The 17980-nt window shown below is 37.8% G+C and overlaps 1 protein-coding gene across 17 annotated transcripts in view; it reads right to left on the bottom strand.

Moving 5' to 3' along the window:
- SVIL (supervillin) overlaps positions 1–17980 on the bottom strand; it is a 137694-nt gene that overhangs the window by 25565 nt on the left and 94149 nt on the right. For 12 of the 17 annotated variants that reach the window (XM_035318898.1, XM_035318896.1, XM_035318892.1 and 9 more), the window contains 6 exons: positions 17105–17357; positions 15625–15648; positions 14087–14573; positions 12420–12639; positions 6518–6647; positions 2719–2796 (listed from right to left, as the gene is read on the bottom strand). In XM_035318898.1, the coding sequence (XP_035174789.1) occupies positions 2719–2796; positions 6518–6647; positions 12420–12639; positions 14087–14573; positions 15625–15648; positions 17105–17357 (1192 nt within the window). The remainder of the gene's footprint in view (positions 1–2718; positions 2797–6517; positions 6648–12419; positions 12640–14086; positions 14574–15624; positions 15649–17104; positions 17358–17980) is intronic. The other 5 variants (XM_035318890.1, XM_035318894.1, XM_035318904.1 and 2 more) reach the window with 3 other exon arrangements.

The following is a 17980-nucleotide window of genomic DNA, read 5'->3' on the forward strand; positions in this document are numbered from 1 at the left end:
GAAAACAACAGATCTAATGCTGCTTTTCCCATTAAACAAGTACTTATACACAATGAAACATTCTAATTTGTAGTGAAAAATACGTCTATGTTTTCACTGATATCTGTTGTTACAGACAAATGATAGAATCTTAAAATCAAGCTAAGTACTGAAAGGGTCCGAAGAATTGGCATCCAGCAACATGAAATAACTGGAATAGGAGATGCCCCAAACACAAGCACCGATTAAAAAACAAAACAGAACAAAACCAAAAAAAAAAAAACCTTTGAAAATGGGAAATTCATAGGATTGATAAAAGCTAAGATGTGAACAATCTTTAGCAGCAGCAGAATCGAAGCATGTAAGTACAGGTCACATAAGTTGTGTTTCTTTCCAGACAATCATGGGAAGACTGCTGTAAGACAATCAATAAAGAATCAAAGCACAGTTGCATAATTAATGCCATTCCACGTGGCATTATGGAAAACAGGCTTAATCAAAATGGTAAGTTTGATGAGATCAAGTATGATTAAATATGTTAACACGGTTACCTCTGATTTCTTTAATATATTTGACTTAATCACAGATGACATTCAGAGCTTTTTTTGAGCAATATAAAAATATCACTGCAGCTTGCAGACTATATACTAGTTAACTGACAGAAAAAAATACTTCTAAACAGGACATGGCCATGCAGCGATCTGATTCATCCCCACCCTGACCGGTATGTTCTCCTGCATGCAGAAAAAAAAACAGTTCTGCTGAGAAGAACCTTGGGATGACACCAAGACACAGAAGAAAAGGGTGGGCGATAAAGAAGAAGCAGAAATAATCACACATTTTAAAAAACGGTTATCAAAGAACAGCCTGGTAAGCCAGGCTTTTAAGAGCACTATCAGCTGGAAAGAGAATTAAGCAAAAAAATAGCCAATTGGAAATGCAGAAGAAGATGAGGAAAAACATGGAGCAGTAGTTCTGAACAGATGATCAAATGAAAAAGGGATTACATACAATGGCAGCTAAGAACTGGTATCATCTGCCATTACTGTATAAACAAGAACACCGAGGAGACGAGGAAGATGGTGTTATCCATACTGGCTAGGATCTTTACTGAAATAGCTCATCCCATTTCCAGCATCTACACTTCTACCCAGGATCCCAATAGTTTTGGAAGGATCAGAAAAGGTCTAAAATACTTTTTCAAGATTTGAAAAAACAAATCTACCTCATATTAATTCAGATGGCTACATATTTTTACTGAAGAGAGGGTTAAGAGTTAAGTTCTACAGAGCAAGAGTAATTTACATTAAAAATTACTTAAAATTGCAGTGCATTTTCCATGTTTGGACAGTTGAGAATAAAGATCACGTACTTTCCTAAAAGAACTACTTTAAGTCTGAGGGAGAGTTACAGACTTGATGTAAGAACAGCTAGATAAAAGGATTACTTTTCGTCCACCGCTTGCCTGGGCTGGCTGATGACACTGGTCTCTTCTAGCACTGCAAAATGTTTCTTGGGAGTATGCACAGGGCTCCCCTGTTTTTGCAGCATGAATTCATGATAAGAAAGGGCCCTCATCTAGGCAATGCTCCATTTTGTACCCTACAATTTTCTAGTCTAAGTAGAGCCACATCAGGTCACAAGAACACAACTCACAGTGGACTGTGAGCCTGCCTTATATTTTTAAGCTTCTTTTCTTTTTTATTTCTATTTCATAAACACAAGAAATACAAGTATTGACAGTTTTCTATATTAGGGTCTGTGTTGGCCCTTAGCTGGAGGAGTCCAAACCAAAAATGGACGCTAAAAATGTATTTTTCAAAGTGGGAAACCATTTAAAACCAGTGTTATGAATTATATAAAAGAGGTACGTATTTGCCTTGTAATACAAATAACTTCTCTGCTTTGGGGGCAACTGATCCTCATTTAAGATAAATGAGGTGAACAGCCATTGAAGGACTTTCTCTCTCCGCTGACTGTTGCAGGACCATTATATTATTAAGTTAGATGATACATTTACCTTCTTGATATATAGAGCTGGTGAACTCCATGGTGACAAAATGAATAGATTATCTTAAGTCAAATAGTAATAAAGCTATATTAAATTAAGAGCTTACAGAGGAGAAGTTACAATAATGATTTTCATTTGCTAGCCTAAAATTTAATTTTTGATTAAAAAAAAATCGGAGTAAAAGATCATCCCCAAAAACTTCTATGAAAGTGAATGTGGAAATGGTAAATATCAGTAGTCAAAATATTTTAACGTTGTTTCAGCAGTCTTTACCATAACCATCATTCTCTGTTCTAGCAGTGAGTAACTAACTGTTCCTTGGATTCATTACCATTACTTGTGCTAGCCAGAATGCTCCTGACATGCAACATATGTTGTATTTTAGCGGGGGGTAGGGGGGTGGGGGTGGTGGGGAGGTATTGAGAACAGAGCGGATTCCTGGTAGTACTACAACCACAGATCTGAGCTGGGAGTCAAGGCACAAGCAGATACAGTAAAGCATGATTAGATTTGCATAGATCTATCAAGACCTTCCACTGAACTCTCCTTCTTTTCTTGTGTACAGCTTGCTTCTTGCCCACTCCTGCAATGTTTCTTTAAAGCAGCATTTATTAAGCTGGTTAATCAACTAAGAGATTATTAATTCCCTATATAAAAAGAAAAAAAAAAGTCAGAATGTGTTTACTTGATATTGTTGAGCATATAAACTGTGCAGACTTTTGGCTCACCTGATTAAAAGGTAGAAAAGGATGAAATTTATGGACAGCAGGTATAACAGGAGAGTAAGTAGAAGCATATACAGGTTCCTATGACAAGGACAGAAGCAAAGTAAAGGAATTAGAAAGAAGTGGACTGCCAGAGATGAAAATGGGGGAAAATACACTCAGTTTCCCCAAGATCTTGAAATGAAGTAAATCTCTATCTTTTAATCTTCTAGAAGCATTTTCCCTATTGGAAAGCCAGAGACCAAAAAATGTTTTCATAACACAACAACAGCATGTGTACCAAAGCCAATCCATGCAAGAATTAAAGATGTTAGTAACAACATCAGTACAAGTCAACACAACACTAAACAGCCCAGTCAGGAGATACACATTTCGTATGCTGGTAATCTTTATCACTCATGCACCAATAACATGATGAACCGTGTCAGCCGTGACGGGAACAATTCTGCTGCAAGTTTAATCAAACAACAAACCACCTATTTTCAGGACAAAAGGAAAGAACATTTACTAAAACGGTGATACTCAAAAGCCATCTGGAGGGAAACACTAAGCCCATGGTGCTTAGCAAAGGTGAGTTTACCATTCGAAACAAAGCCTACAGATAACCCCTGCCTCAGAGCTGGGCTTACCCAAAGCTGATTAAGACACGGCTTTAACAACAATAATTCTTCTTCCTTTCTCTAGGTTAAAGCAAATACAGAACATTGCATGGCATGGGACAACTGCAGCTCATTAGAATGGCCCAAAATGAAGCCTAGCCATTAAAGCTTCAGCTTTGATTAGAACTGGGTAAAAGTACTTGGTGGATGCCATATCTGAAATGGAGAAAACTATTACCACAGGAGACTAATATTTTGCCTAAAGGTCACTTTTTAAAGGCCTACCCCCTTTAAGATTTTTATACACTTCATCTCTGAGTAATTTGGAATTGACTGCTCCGTCCTGGCCTTTAACACCAGTACTGAGCTGCAATACAAGCTCGCTGTAAGAACTAAGTGCATTTCAAATGTCATTCACTGCTTCAGTGCTACTGCGGTGCAGCTGGTAATCCCATTAATCAGGGACACCGTTAAAATGGCCAACTATAAAACAGGAATTTTCATTCCAGTAAATCTCACTGTTTTGATACTAAGGAAAGACTTTGAAGTTAGTTATATTTTCTACACAGAAAAAAATATATATACCAAATTCAAAATATTTTTCCCAAATAAAATGGATTCTTTTCCCCCTGCTAAGACATTCCACAGCCTACAGTTGTTCCCCTGACGATAGAGCAAATCTTTAAGTTGTCCAAGTATGTTTTAGCGTACATGTAAGTAATTTAAGAAGTCTCACATCTTCCAACAAATTTTCCTCCTATATGCAGCAATCATTAAAACAGATGCTAGACCTCCATGTAAATCTCAACTTTTTTTCCCCTAAGTCTGTATCTCTTTTTGTATCTCTTATTCTACTTTTTATTTTCCCCATTTTAAGTTGCTCTGTCAGCTTTTCCACAAATTTTATGGCTTTTCTACAGTTTAGCCTACATATAAATGACTGTGATGCATTTAGAGAAATATCTCAACATGAATACACTGTGAAGAAGCATTTTGACTAGAAGTGATCAAATAGCACTATTTAAAGTAACTATTTTATTAATATTAATCTTTCAACTTTTGTTGATTACAAGAAATCTAAATGTACACTGGTAACTTCTATTTTACATAGCTATATTTCAATAATCAAACCTCTAGAATGATTTAAACAACCTTTCTAAAGACAAAAAAAAATAAAAAGGTGAGCTTGACCACGTTAAGAACAGTAACATACCACAACTAGAAGAACTTCTGTCATGCCCTGCTGGTTAACAATAATGCCTGAAGTGTACACACTCTTGCTGCCAATGCATGACTGCCATGTGTGGAAATTGTATTTTAACTAGCTCAAAGCACGATAGTCAATTCAGATCCTGTACTTTTATTGCAAATTCAGCAAAAGAGCAAGCAGTAAGATTCTTAAGTACATTGTAGTCTCAAAGCTCCTCTACAAGTAGGTTACTTCAGTGGCATGCTGCTTTGTGGTCCTCACAGGGTAATAGCCACCACACTGAAGAATTATAGATAGTAATATTTCCAGATGTAAGGACATCTGACAGTGATGTGTTGGAAGCAGTGTGGTCAACTTGGACAAAGCCTTCCATTATTTGCCACGAACATAATGAATCAGAATCACAAATATCAATATGCTTGTGTGTCTGACAAGACTACTGACATTTTTTTCTTATATATTCAAGATTCCACCCACATTTTGGCAGAAGTGCAAAAATCCTCTGGCTCAGGCTCTAAATGGCCAAGAGCTAACATGAACCAACACAGTGGGTGACCCTGTGTCACAGAAGCTCCCACTGCTAGCACTGTCACATCAAAGCTCGAACCCTTCAAGCACTTCATGCTCTCTTACTTTAAAAGCCTAACTTGTGCTGTGCTGAGTGATGTTGCTGCACATGGTAACACAACAGGGAGGATATGGGGGCCAGGGAGTAAAAAGAGAGAACAAAGGTTTCATCTCCGCCTAAATCTTGGCATCTGCTTAAAGCTTTTTCTCAGTCCCATTGTCTTCAGCTACAGAACATTTGTAATCTGATCTCAACAGTTGTCATTTTGGAGACTAACCTGTTAAAAATGTGACCACAATTTTGCTTTCCTCTGTGAAACTATTTGTGCTTTAGGACATCTTCAAACTGGGAACTGAATTTGTGAGCAAGTCCACACAGCAAAGAGAAAACAAAACCCATAGACCAAACCGTAAAGATCAGTTTGCTTGATTTTCTGTACAGTTAACACACAGCCATCGATGAGCTGCAAGTTGAGGCACAGATTTATCCTCAATAAGGACAGACTGTAACAACACCTTTTTTATAATATACTGATGGAAGAAGGAGCCTTTTTATTGTTTGCTTACCTATACTATTTAACAGAAGAAGTATTTTCACAACTAAATGATTAGATCCCAAGATTATTGTTCCCAGTGGCAAAATTTATAATACAAATTTTATCTTCTCTTGTCCTCTGTGGAAAAATTCCTTGAAAAATTAAATGCTTTTGGAACAGCCACTTTATCTAACACTGTCATTTTTGAAATACTAGACTCAGTAGAGAAGTGAATCTACATTAACTTGAACTGGGAGTCCATTCTTGAAGCAAATCTCTCAGTGATTCATCCACACCTTTCTCCCCATTTCCTGCTCTACTTACTAACACTGACAAGACAGATAGGATCTTTGTCCAGGGACTTCTGGCTATCTACGAACACCAAAGATCATGCAAGATAACTAAAGACCAAATGACTCATGGATACTCTCATACCTGCATTTCCTTAGTGTTTCTAGGATCCAAAATTATCACTCAAAATAAGCATATGTAGAGACAACACACCTTTAGGAACATTAAATTCTTCCAAGGTGACCCTTAATAAAGAAAATGCTTCAAGTCTTAAGCCAGTTTCGCATACATTGGTGCGTTGTATAGGAAAACCTTAATAATTATACCTGTAAACATTCCTGAAGCCTTACAGGCCCACTTACTGCTTCACAATCTGCTGAAGTAAAGGCATTCTAACCAATATTGTAGGCACCAAGACAGTGAAGGCATTCTTGATTAAAGAGCTTTCCTGTTGGGAGAACTGTTTTTTAAACATGCCTTTAAACAAGACGAGTAGCAAGAGCTAGTAGCTAGTATTAGGCATGCCTCTCTTTTTGGATGCATCATGAAAGCTGAAACATTTCAAGCAATATGTTTTTTCAAAAAAATGATAGAATTACCTTCTTCAACAGCTGCTCAACTTCCTGCATTTGTGCACTACGATCAGTGGCAGACACTTTTGCATACTCTTGCTTTTTGCTGAGCCTGCTCTTCCAATCTTCTTCACCGCTCTTCTTCAGCAATGCCAACCTAGAAGAAAAAACATGCCAACATAGTATCATTAAACATGACACCTCCCATTATCCTTAGAAACCACCCTTAGTACTTCACTAAAGATGCATTTAAAAAAATCTGAAATTAAGTTTTCTAGCTAACTGTAGTTATTTACATTTCATACACATATAAAAGTTCACCAATGAACAACAAGCCTTTACTGAACATGTCGAATGGGAACCATCTGACAAAACACAGACATCTAGTCTGAGACAGGCACTCCAGTTAATTTGTACAGTCAGTGCAAATTGCCAATACAGTCAAGGGAGGCCAGGGTATAATGAAGATCACCCTGAAGCAGACATATAAACAGGTTAGATGAATCACTGCTTTCTTCCCCTCCTTGTCAATAAGGCACAGAGATTGACTGGCTCAGCTATGGATACTTATGCTATAGATGTCCAAAGTTAATGAGATGAATCCTATCACTGGTGTTTATTGTAGTCATTAAAAAATATATAATTTATTTCCTTTAAAACCCAAGAAGGAAGAGGTTTATTAAGAGCAGGCAGCCATCAATTTGGTCTCATCAGGCACATCAAATGACAACTTTGCAGTTAATGCTTGGACTACAGCTCTGATGACTGAAGTTACTATCAGACTGCTAGGGATCATTTAGTATCTCCTTGCTCATTTCAGGCATTGCTGTCATATAAATCAGTAGTACCAAGTACGAGGGGGAATGGGCTAAAGTTGTGCCAGGGAAGGTTTAGGTTGGATGTTAGGAAGAACTTCTTTACTGAAAGGGTTGTTAGGCATTGGAATGGGCTGCCCAGGGAAATGGTTGTCACCATCCCTGGAGGTCTTTAACAGACGTTTAGATGTAGACCTTAGTGATATGGTTTAGTAGAGGACTTGTTAGTGTTAGGGCAGAGGTTGGACTGGGTGATCTTGGAGGTCTCTTCCAACCTAGATGATTCTGTGATTCTGCAGTGTTACTATACTACAGCTGTGAAATCCAATTGCAAGATTCAGCTGGTTTAAAGGATGCCTTATATTTAAAATGTAGATTACCATTAATCTCAGTTAGGCAGGATCTTGTAAAAATACTATTTTCTAATCTTAAGTAAAATTCGGAATATGGCACAAATGGACACTGACTGTGGGCACAGCACGTAGATTTGTTTTGCTGGAATTAGAACCTATTTGTCTATACAAACTCTGAGGTGGTTAGTTTTGGGGGCAGGGGAAATCAGCTTGGAAATATAAGGTCCACAGAGACATGATCTTCAGCTTACCTCCCTCAGAAATTAGTATTTGTATGAATTTTCTAGCCTTCAGAAATCATTCTTGGCATTCCTTAAAAATGTGATCTGTAGAACAGTTGCACTGGTCCACTAAATCATTTTTATTTTAGTTGAGTTGTTAAATTTTGTTACATAACCTTTTTAAATCCAGGGCATTTCAGTAAGGATTATACCAAGACCCTTAACCCTATTAATATTTGTACAGGGTCAGTAGGTTGGCAACTTATTTCCATCACAAGATATGGAGATGTGTTTTCAGAGATGTGATTACTGTACAAGTTTTGTCCTGAATCTATGAAAAGGAAGAGATAGGACTGTTTCAGGCAGTTGTTTCTTGCAAAAATCCAGGGAGTGTAACCATACTACTGACTTCCTCAAGGAAACCTAAGTGGTCCTAAAGCAGTCAGCTGAGAAAAGCTGAGAATGCAGAAGACAGTAAATCCGAAGAATAAAATGACAGAAGGAATGATAGTGTTCAAGAAAACAGTTATTTCCTCTCTTTCTCTTCCTGCCCAAGCAGGCAGCAGTGGTAGGCTTCACATTGTCTGCTTTGTACCTAACAGCACTGCATGGGTAGGGGTGAAGAGGACTCAGGATGAAGAGCTGTGAGGCCATGGTCATTGTTTCCAGAACGTATACAAGATTTCACTGCCCAGAACTTATCTTCTGGAGTACGTCCATGCTGTGGAGGAGACCAGGATCAGACTGAATTGCCACCACACTGCTGAATTATCTTCAATAGTCGCAGGCCCTCAGGTCAGCTTTGCTTAGATCTGCACTAATTGAAGCTGGAAGGCATTTTGGTCAGCTTTGGCCTAAAATGGGTTTGTTTTTAAGAGTGTCCATAGCTGCATAGCATAGCAGGCAGAGAAGATCTCTCCTGTTTTTTGACCCTGCAGTTTGACATTACTGCAGGGTATCTGCCCTAGACCTTTGGCCCAAACAGCTTGGCAGATCAGGAATGGAAAATCTCTAAGACTGTTTCTTGTGTCTCTGGAGACTGTTCTCTTCTTTGTCAAAAGGATGGATTCATCTTCCACTTGTATATGCAATGAAAGAACTCATTCCTACAGTAAGGTCATATGTTTGTCTGCCTCAAGCAATTAAATAACACCTTTAAAGAAATAGGCATGCTCAGCATGCCCTTGAAAACTTCACTGCTGTGCAAAACCTAAAGCCATGCATTTGTTTCAAACCATGGAAACAGCAATAAATACAGACCACCTTGGCTCAGCAGCCCTTGGAGGGCATCCTTTTGTATAAAAAAAGATGCAAGAAATGCTGAATTGGATCACACAAGCAGGCCCACCCGATCAGTAGCTTAACTCTGGGAGTACACAGCAGCTGATTCTTTGGAAAGTTTGGGAGAAAAGAAAAAAAGAATTTGTGGTCTAACGTTTGGATTTATTTATGCCTACTAGTTTCATTGCATCTCTAGTTTGATTCATTATTCACCTTCGTAGTTCTATTCATACAACTTCCTCCTTTACATCCCAAAGTTCATTTTCCAATCTGAAAAATCAATGTTACACTGTTCTTGAAAGGAAAATCTTTACTATATATCTGCCCATCTTTGTCGGCTTGGTCAATGTCTTTTTTTTACCTGCTACTCAGATAAAACGATGCAGAGGTGTCAGGATGCAGTCAAAATAAAGGTTTCACAGCTGAAGTAAAAATGTTAGATTAGTACTGAGGGGAAATACAAGCAAGATTCAAACAGTGCTTTTGCCTAAATAAGGAGCATTGTCTGAAAAGCCTTGGCAAAAGCCCAGGCAAAAATGAAAAAAAAAAAAAAAAAAAGACATTTCTTCTGTGGCAATATTTTAGTATCTTAGCTGCTAGTTGTCATCCTTGAGATGACATGAACTGGGCATAGGTTTGGCTTTACCACGGACTCCATTGGCTGCACTTGACCAGTTCTTTTTAGCTGCCTTTCAGCCGCCTGGAGGCCAATTTGAGTGCTGTAATACAGAAAGGAAGCCGATGGTCAAAGAGTTCATAAATTCACTATATACGTGTAGTAGCCTACAGAAGGTCTTGTTCTGGCATCCATTCATCAAAAAATGTTGAAATTAAATTTTAGATTGGGCTTGCCCTTACAAGGACTGAACGAAGGCTGGAGGTCCACCAACTACTTATCCATAGTTTTTGAAAATGGTGTTGATGGTGCACAGCTGACTTCTGAAGAGGAGCAGGCAGGGTGGCTTTTGAGAAACTTTGGTCTCTGTAAATGTACAAATACAGGTAGCTACATGTAAATGACACTCCATTCAAAGTCCTCCAAGACATTCCTCTTCCTGAAGGCCTCTCCCAAACTCCTAATTTGTCTGGCTGAATACAAGACAATTATAAAATGGTTTCCAGCACTCATATATAACACATCAGTGGATTGGTCTTGTCTGCCTAACAAAAAACACAGCCTACTATAAGATATGAGCCTTTGCTCCCTCTCACCTCCAAGTGTCGTGTTTGCAGAAGAGAGGATAGGCATATTTTCCTTCTTGAAAAATCACGGTTTTCGTTCTTCCATAAAATATAGGTAATTTTGAAAATGCTAGGTATGCACTCACCCCACAAGGATAATACTACTTCAGTGAAATAAGTCTTTGTGGAAAATCACTTTCATCCAGACCAACATGCATGCATCCTGCCCAAATATCATTACATCTGTGGAAAAGCTGTTCTTCCATAAGGTGAAAGAATGTCTGACACAGCCAGAAAAATCCACTGGATGGGAAGATGAAGTTAGTGAATGTAAAAGGGAAAAAAACCAATCCAACCCAAAAAAGTAAAGTGTAAAAGTTAATCTTTAGCAGAAATGCTCTTTGAGGTTTATGAATAGTTGGCATCAGCTACAGTCAAGCAAAAGAAAAAAAGAATACAACCAGTCTCTTTTTTAAAAAAAAAAAAAAAAAAAAAATTCTGGGCCAAGGAGTAGACTACTGTAGTATTTTGGAATGCTAAAACGTTTTGATAACAGCTCTGCCATTTACAGATGTTTGCAGAATCAGACTACACAAATTCCTGACAAGACAACAGGTATTTTCTGGTGTTGGCTTTCATATTGAATAGACAGTCTTGGAGGCCCAACAAAAGCAATTCCTGATTGTGAGTGTGATTGACAGTCTGACAGGAACATCAGTTCTTCAAGAGACCAACTCAACTGAAGCATTAAATTTAGGACCAAAGCAGCTGCTCATACTTTGATATTTATTCCCTCTCTCTCCAACCTCTTTTTCCCCACTAGGCTCAGGGAAGGTAGATCATTTACTACCCATAAACCAGAATTTACTGGATTTAAGTCTTATCTGTCCAGACAGTTGACATATTTACAGAAGGATGAGGGGAAAAGGTTGCTTTAAAACAAACAAACAAACAAAACAGTAAACTGAAAATGCTAAGTGCATCTTTCAGAAACGGAACTAAGACTGTTACAGCTGTTTTAGCCACTCTGCTGTCCTTATCTTAAATAGATAACAGGGAGTGGGGATGCTAAAAATGAAGATGATTCACACACCTCCTAGAAATACATGAAGCATGCTTTGGTATCTTGTTGAAAAAATGGGTAGGAGTACCTAATATCACACCCACCTCACATGGTGATAGAATACTTTGACACAGTGAAAGTTCAATGAAGCAGCTATTTTGATTTATCAGTTCTACCTTCACTGCACAAAACCTGAATTATGAATAAGCCTATTTGTCAACCTGAAGCAAACCATCATAATTGTACTCACTGGACTACTACTGGATCCTTTTACACTTTGGGATTGAGTTTATATTCCTGACGTTTTAACTAAATTAGAATGCGTTTTACAAATATTACAGCAGCTATTGGAGCTCCAGCTAGGATCTCCTAGTATCTATGCAAGCACAGAATAATTAACATTTGATTTCATTTTTGAATGATCTTGGGCTGGAAAAAAATGCTTCTAATACTCCCACAAACCTGTCCAGTTCATTATCCTTTAAAATTCCTGAGTTCTCAGGACATCAAAACAGAAAATAAGTATTTCTGAAGTAAAATAGGAAATATCACAGAGTCTATCCCTGATTCTCTGTACTTGCCTTACGATAAAGAGACTATTTCCACAGAGCAACAATGAAACAGCTAATTAAAAAATAATAATTAAAAAAAAACATAACTGTTGTAACTGAAAACAGAACCTGATGAAATATATTGAGTAGATCAAACGTAACTGGAATAAGTATTTTACTACTTTCATTTTCTGAAGCTCTTATTGATTATTCAGGTGGCTGTTTCAAAATCAGATTATCATATTCTCTTCAACAGTAATTCTCATTCATCATGAGATGGTGATGCTTTATAAGCGTGTCAGTCAGATTAACTGCATGTTTCTGCTGTTAGTTTTTGACACCTAATAGAGCCCAATAAACACTGCGTAGCTTTTCCAGAAACATGCTTAAAGCTTCTTTTTATAATCATCACTCTAATAACTGTATTTACAGAGACCATTTCAATAAAGTGAAATTTAAGTACCTTTCCTTAATTGACATCGTTTTGCTGGAACTATCAAGGACATCTTCAGCTGCTTGCGTTTTGTTCTCTCCAACAGAAAACATCTCACAGGAATTCTTATAAAATTTTCCTTCCAATTGTTCGGAGAGCTCCTGCAGTCTACAGGATGCCACAGCTGCAGTCTGTGAAACAGTTCTTGTTGCTGATGTGCTGGTGAGTTCAGAAGTAGACTCAACATGGTCTGCCCAGTCAAAAGAAACGTGCTGAATTAGACTTAGTGCTATTCTCAAACTTGTTTTACATTATCTACACTGAAGCAGTAAATCTGTTTTTTAATATTCAAATCACAAATCGCATGCTATCCCAAAATATAAAACCATTCTGGCTGAGCTAGCATAGAAAGATTAATTGTTCAATATTATCTGCTGAACAGACTGTCCCTTTTTGACTGAAGTTCACATGAAGCCACAAAGCTTCAATGTTCAAAGCACAATTCTGAACTTCATACGGATGAGGCACTAATTGCTGCTCCTTTCATGATACCAACAGGAAAAAAAAAAGGACAGGTGAAAGAGAGAGGTGTACAAAGGGTAGGGAAAGAGAAGCTGAATTTAAAGAAGAAATTAATTTACAGCTTAAGCATTTAATGCAAAAGTACCATACTAGGAGAATAATTTAATATATTTAATAATTTAATGAAGATCTTATTTCCTAGGAGGGTGTTAGGGACTTTTTTGTTGTTGTTTTCTTGAGCTGCAATTAAACCACAGGAAAAACTGCCTTGAGAAAAAATAAATGCACCATTAGAGCTATCCTGAAGGAAACAGGAGTTATCTTCATCCTTTTTGAAATTTTACTAGCAGAATACCCCCTGATACAACATGACCGGTCCTGTTCTAGGAGTCTCTGTCTCCTTTGCAGTCACAGAAAGTTAATTAGATGAAGGGACACTGCTTATGATGAATACAAGCAGAACTATACCCTCCTCCCTATATCTGTTTGGAGACCATTTAAATTCAAAATGAATTAACTTTACTGGACAAAGAAAAAAACATTTCTAGCACTATAGGATACTTTGGTCCTGTACCTCCAACTTAAAACAGAAAACTGCTCTAGAATTACTTGGTTTATATTTTGTCATAAAATTGACGGGACAATAATAGTAGTGTTTCAATAATCATATACCACTACTTGCTATATATGTACATATGTGGTTAATATATAATAAATACAGCTATATATGCAGAAGGTGGCAAATGCTTGACCCAGAGCAACAAGTTCAGCTTGTTCAGTATTTTGGAGTGCAGGGGCATGGGCAATAGAGGAAACAACAATAAAAAATAACTTCAGTATATACTACCACTTCTTTAAAGGTAAGAAAATCGCAATAAAATTGAGCCATCTGTAAGGCCTGAAGAGTTACAAGAATAACTAAGAGAAAATTGTACTTGCAAAACTTCAGTTGTCACAACTTTTTCTCTACCTTTAAGCAGTGTTAAAAAAGAAAAACTGTCTTGATAATGTTTGAAATGAAGATGTTTAAAAACTGAGAAACCCTGCTGTTTGCTGAACTAGACTACACCAACAGCAGGCATATACTGCACTTCTTTGCAACGTCTTGCTTTGTACATCACATTCCTAATCCATGTTTTCTTCAAAGGATTGGCCTTCTTTGGCTTCCCACTTACCTTGCATGCTAGTATCCATTTCCTTATGCTCAAGAGGCTGAAAAAGTGCTTGTGAACTAAACAGTTCCATGCTGCCCTTCCTCAGGAAGCTGTATGTTGATTCTTTATGGTAGTCTCCTGTTTTTTCAGGAACAGGATGTGTGGTTTCTTCCTCAAAGGAGCTGTACTTTCTAATTTCATTAGCCTCATGTGACAGAAACCTCTTTCCCTCTTCTTCATGCTTCTTTGAGGATCTTTTGCTTTCTAGCACTTCTGATGAAGGCTGCCACTGTTCTGACTTCTGCATGTGTTTTCCTGAAGACTCTGAGTTTTCAGCTGAAGTGTGGAATCTCAAATCAGCTTTCGTGGCAGAACTTACGCTTCCATCTCTAGCTGGCTTTGCATGCACGTCTCCGGCAAACAGTGCAGAAAGGGCAGAAGCCATTGTTGCAACTGATGTTGCGACTGCAGTTGGCAGGGGAGCAATTTTTCCACTTTCATTTTGCACCTATGGACAAACACATAAAAATAAAAAAGGACCTGAGAGCTCTGAAATCATCCATTCCCAAGAAAAGTCTATCCCGTAAGTTCTTCAGAGCAGAAGGTATGCTTCCACATGAATACAATGCTCTACAAATACACACTCAGAACGGTTAGGGGGAGTAATCATTTAGCTGCAAATGGGGGATTCCACCCAGGGTAAAAATGACTGCATATGAACAGCAAAATCTTTAGTAACGAAGGGCAGATGGGTAGCATGCAATACGACATTGTGTCGGAGCTCCACGAAAAGGGCCGTACTGACATGGTACTGCACAGCACCGGGAGAAGGAATTAGTCCAGGTTCCAGATGCTAGATGACATGCCATGTGCTCAGGCTAATCAACAGGGCTAATTAGCTTTGGCACAGCTCTGCTCTGATACGGTTATGCAGCTTCCAGCTCTGGAGCGAGCTCAGCACCAAGAGAATGCTCCGTGCTGTCTTACATGGGGCGCACATTCCCGACACTTTCGCCGCATAAATCACCTTCACACAGGACTGTTAGTCTCTACAGTTTTTCAAATATCAAACATTTGCTGTCTCATACATCTCTGAGAAAAGTATTTGTATCTAAGAATTACATTTTAAAAAGTCCAAATCTGCTTCGCCAGCCTCTACAGAGGAACAATTAACTTTCATTACTTGAACGTAATAATTTTATACAGTTTACTTAGAGACAGTTAAGATGCAAAATTTCCCTGAAATGGACAGCTTGGGTTTGTCTTCTCCAAAGGGGATAAAAGCCATGAAATAGTGACAAATATGCATTTATACAAATCGGGAGATGTTTTTTGTTTGACTTTGTTGTTGTTTTCTTTAACTGCAGGGCTAGTGAACAGCATGCAAAAGGAATAGGAAAACTCACACCAGTAGCAATAAATAAACTAAAAACTTAAAATGCACATGCAAATTCCATGAAGCATGGACAACACACTCATATATTAAACAAATCAGAAAGCTGAGCAAAGTCTACTACACTAGCTCAAAGATTCCAAAGAAACATTAATAACATAGTTACCGGTTTATTCTTTTTCCATTGCATCTATTAGAATTAGAAATTTAGAGGAGATCAGCACAGGGATTTACACTTCAATTACAAGATATTTACATTTGCAATTATGTATTTTCGTAATGAAACCTTTAGTTGTCTATTTTCTTACCTTTCTTTTGTTTCTTTCTACAACAACCATAACTACATCTTAAAACCCCAAATGCACAACTCACTATGTAAGGTCTTTTTGACAATACATTCCCACTGTACTCTGTTCAGAGGCAACTCTCGTTTCTTTTGCTAGGTTCAAAAGGATATGACAAAAGATGCTTCCTCTGAATTTTCTTGCTTGAAGTGTAAGTTCATCTTGTAAAAGTCTGACAAATTAATGTGAGTGTCACTGGCTTCTTTCCCATCTGCTTCAGCCCATTTGTGTTGATCACCTTCCGGGCCCCCAGACAAGTTAAGTGACATGATCATTAAAGAGTTCAAACTGTGACAGTGGTTGGCATGTGGAAAATGAATGGAAACAGTACTCTGTAATGTCTGGGACTCTGGTTAAGATAAATATGCCAAATGTTTACTACTACTTCAAGCCTAAGTAAAGTAGGCATAAGGCACAGTTATGTATTCATGCAGCTTTGCACCAATATACTTAGAGAAATCCTACCTTCCCACAATTCTATTATTATATGGAAAATGTAGACAGATTAATGAAGCACATGGAAAGAGAAGGGCAGGAACTTTCTAACACTCAGATCAATCCAAATCCTTAGAAATACATCATGCAAAGGAGTGATCCTTCACTGTTAAGAGTGATTTTTTCTAAAGCTGTAGTGCTAAGGGACTGATGTTTCTGTTGTTGCAGACATCAGATCTGAAAGATTACTGCTTGGCCATCTTATTCTCAAGCTTCACTAAAAAGGCATTCCTTTCCAGTTCCAATTATACAGAGTATTGCAGACTGTAGCCCAATTCCACTGCACAGTTTTAAAACACTTCATTTTGACTGTGAATTTCTGAATTTCAGAAGTATTCTGTTTTGGTGAAACAAAAGAAAAATTAAAACCAATGCCCCCTCCCAGTGGAAAGCAACAGAACAATGTTGTAATACTGGAATAAATAGTGCCTTCAGGAACAGATTTGAAAGATGCACATGACAAAACAAGATGCACCAGATTTCACCCTTTTGGTCAGGAGTTTACTTTTAGAAGTTGAAAAAGACACCAGAAAAGACAGAGACTGTGAAAGGTACAATGTGCACTCATCAGGAAGATGATATAGTCTTAAATTACTGAAAAAAAGGAAAACACATCAATGAACTTAGCATTTTGGAGGATGTTGTTTCTCAGTGTCAGAAGACTGCTTCCTGAAGCTTTTTCCTGTGAATATGTCATGACCCCACTGTGTAGCTCAGTGCAAAGGAAAGGCCAACTGTCAGGGCATCTCACACTAAAGCTTTTTTTTTTCCAATAAAAAGAAACAAATGAACTAAGACTGCACTTACCTGCTCAACTTCTCCAAGAGTGACGGGCTGGGTCTGGTAACGAGCATTCATCCTCCTGTGCCTAATATCTCCTCGACTCCTCGTGGAGATGGCCCTGGATACTGGTTGAGACAGTTTGTTAAACAAAGCCATCTTTTCTGCCAAACTTAATGTGGAAGAATCTGGTTCATCAGATTGATCTTGCCCCATCGCCTCTTTGGCTGCTCTTATCTCCTCTTTAGCTAAAATTTTTTGGTGTGATGATGCCTGCAAGCTGAAGAAACAGAACCGGAAATGAGTTTTAAAGATGCTGTTACGAAGTTTTAGAATCTTAACCTGATAGAAGCAGAAGAACTGCGTATGAAGCACAATAGCCAATGTAATATAGCAGCCTAAGTGGTTATGCAGTGGTTCAACATTGGCATGATGGGTTCTAATTTAGAAGCTGAAGATTTAAAAAAAAAAGTTAAAATTTTTCATTCGCAAATTCATTTGATTATGACATAACAATTTTTTGAAAGGAGAACTCAAGATTGAAGACAGACTTTTCAGACCAATCACTTCATACAGAATACAGAGTTAGAGACATTTACAATGCTGTAGAACAAACACTTGTCCTACAATGCAATTTATGTAAAATTCAGTTTTATTACAAATAATTTGTGGATCATATATGATAAAAACATGTAGAAGATGGATTTAGATTCCAAGTTAGGGCTTCTTTTAGGTTAGCGTAAATTGTAATGCCTCTGATAATTTGAAGGAAAATAGAGTTCAGTTTTGCTTTTGTTTAGAGTTATGGGGGGTGACTCAACAACAAAAAATAGTTTTGCAATATACTCCATTAATTTTGAAGATTGTTTGACCAATGCTGAAGGCAGACACATTCATTCATGA

The sequence above is a fragment of the Oxyura jamaicensis genome, chromosome 2 (genome assembly GCF_011077185.1).
Source record: "Oxyura jamaicensis isolate SHBP4307 breed ruddy duck chromosome 2, BPBGC_Ojam_1.0, whole genome shotgun sequence".
NCBI classification, from domain to species: domain Eukaryota; kingdom Metazoa; phylum Chordata; class Aves; order Anseriformes; family Anatidae; genus Oxyura; species Oxyura jamaicensis.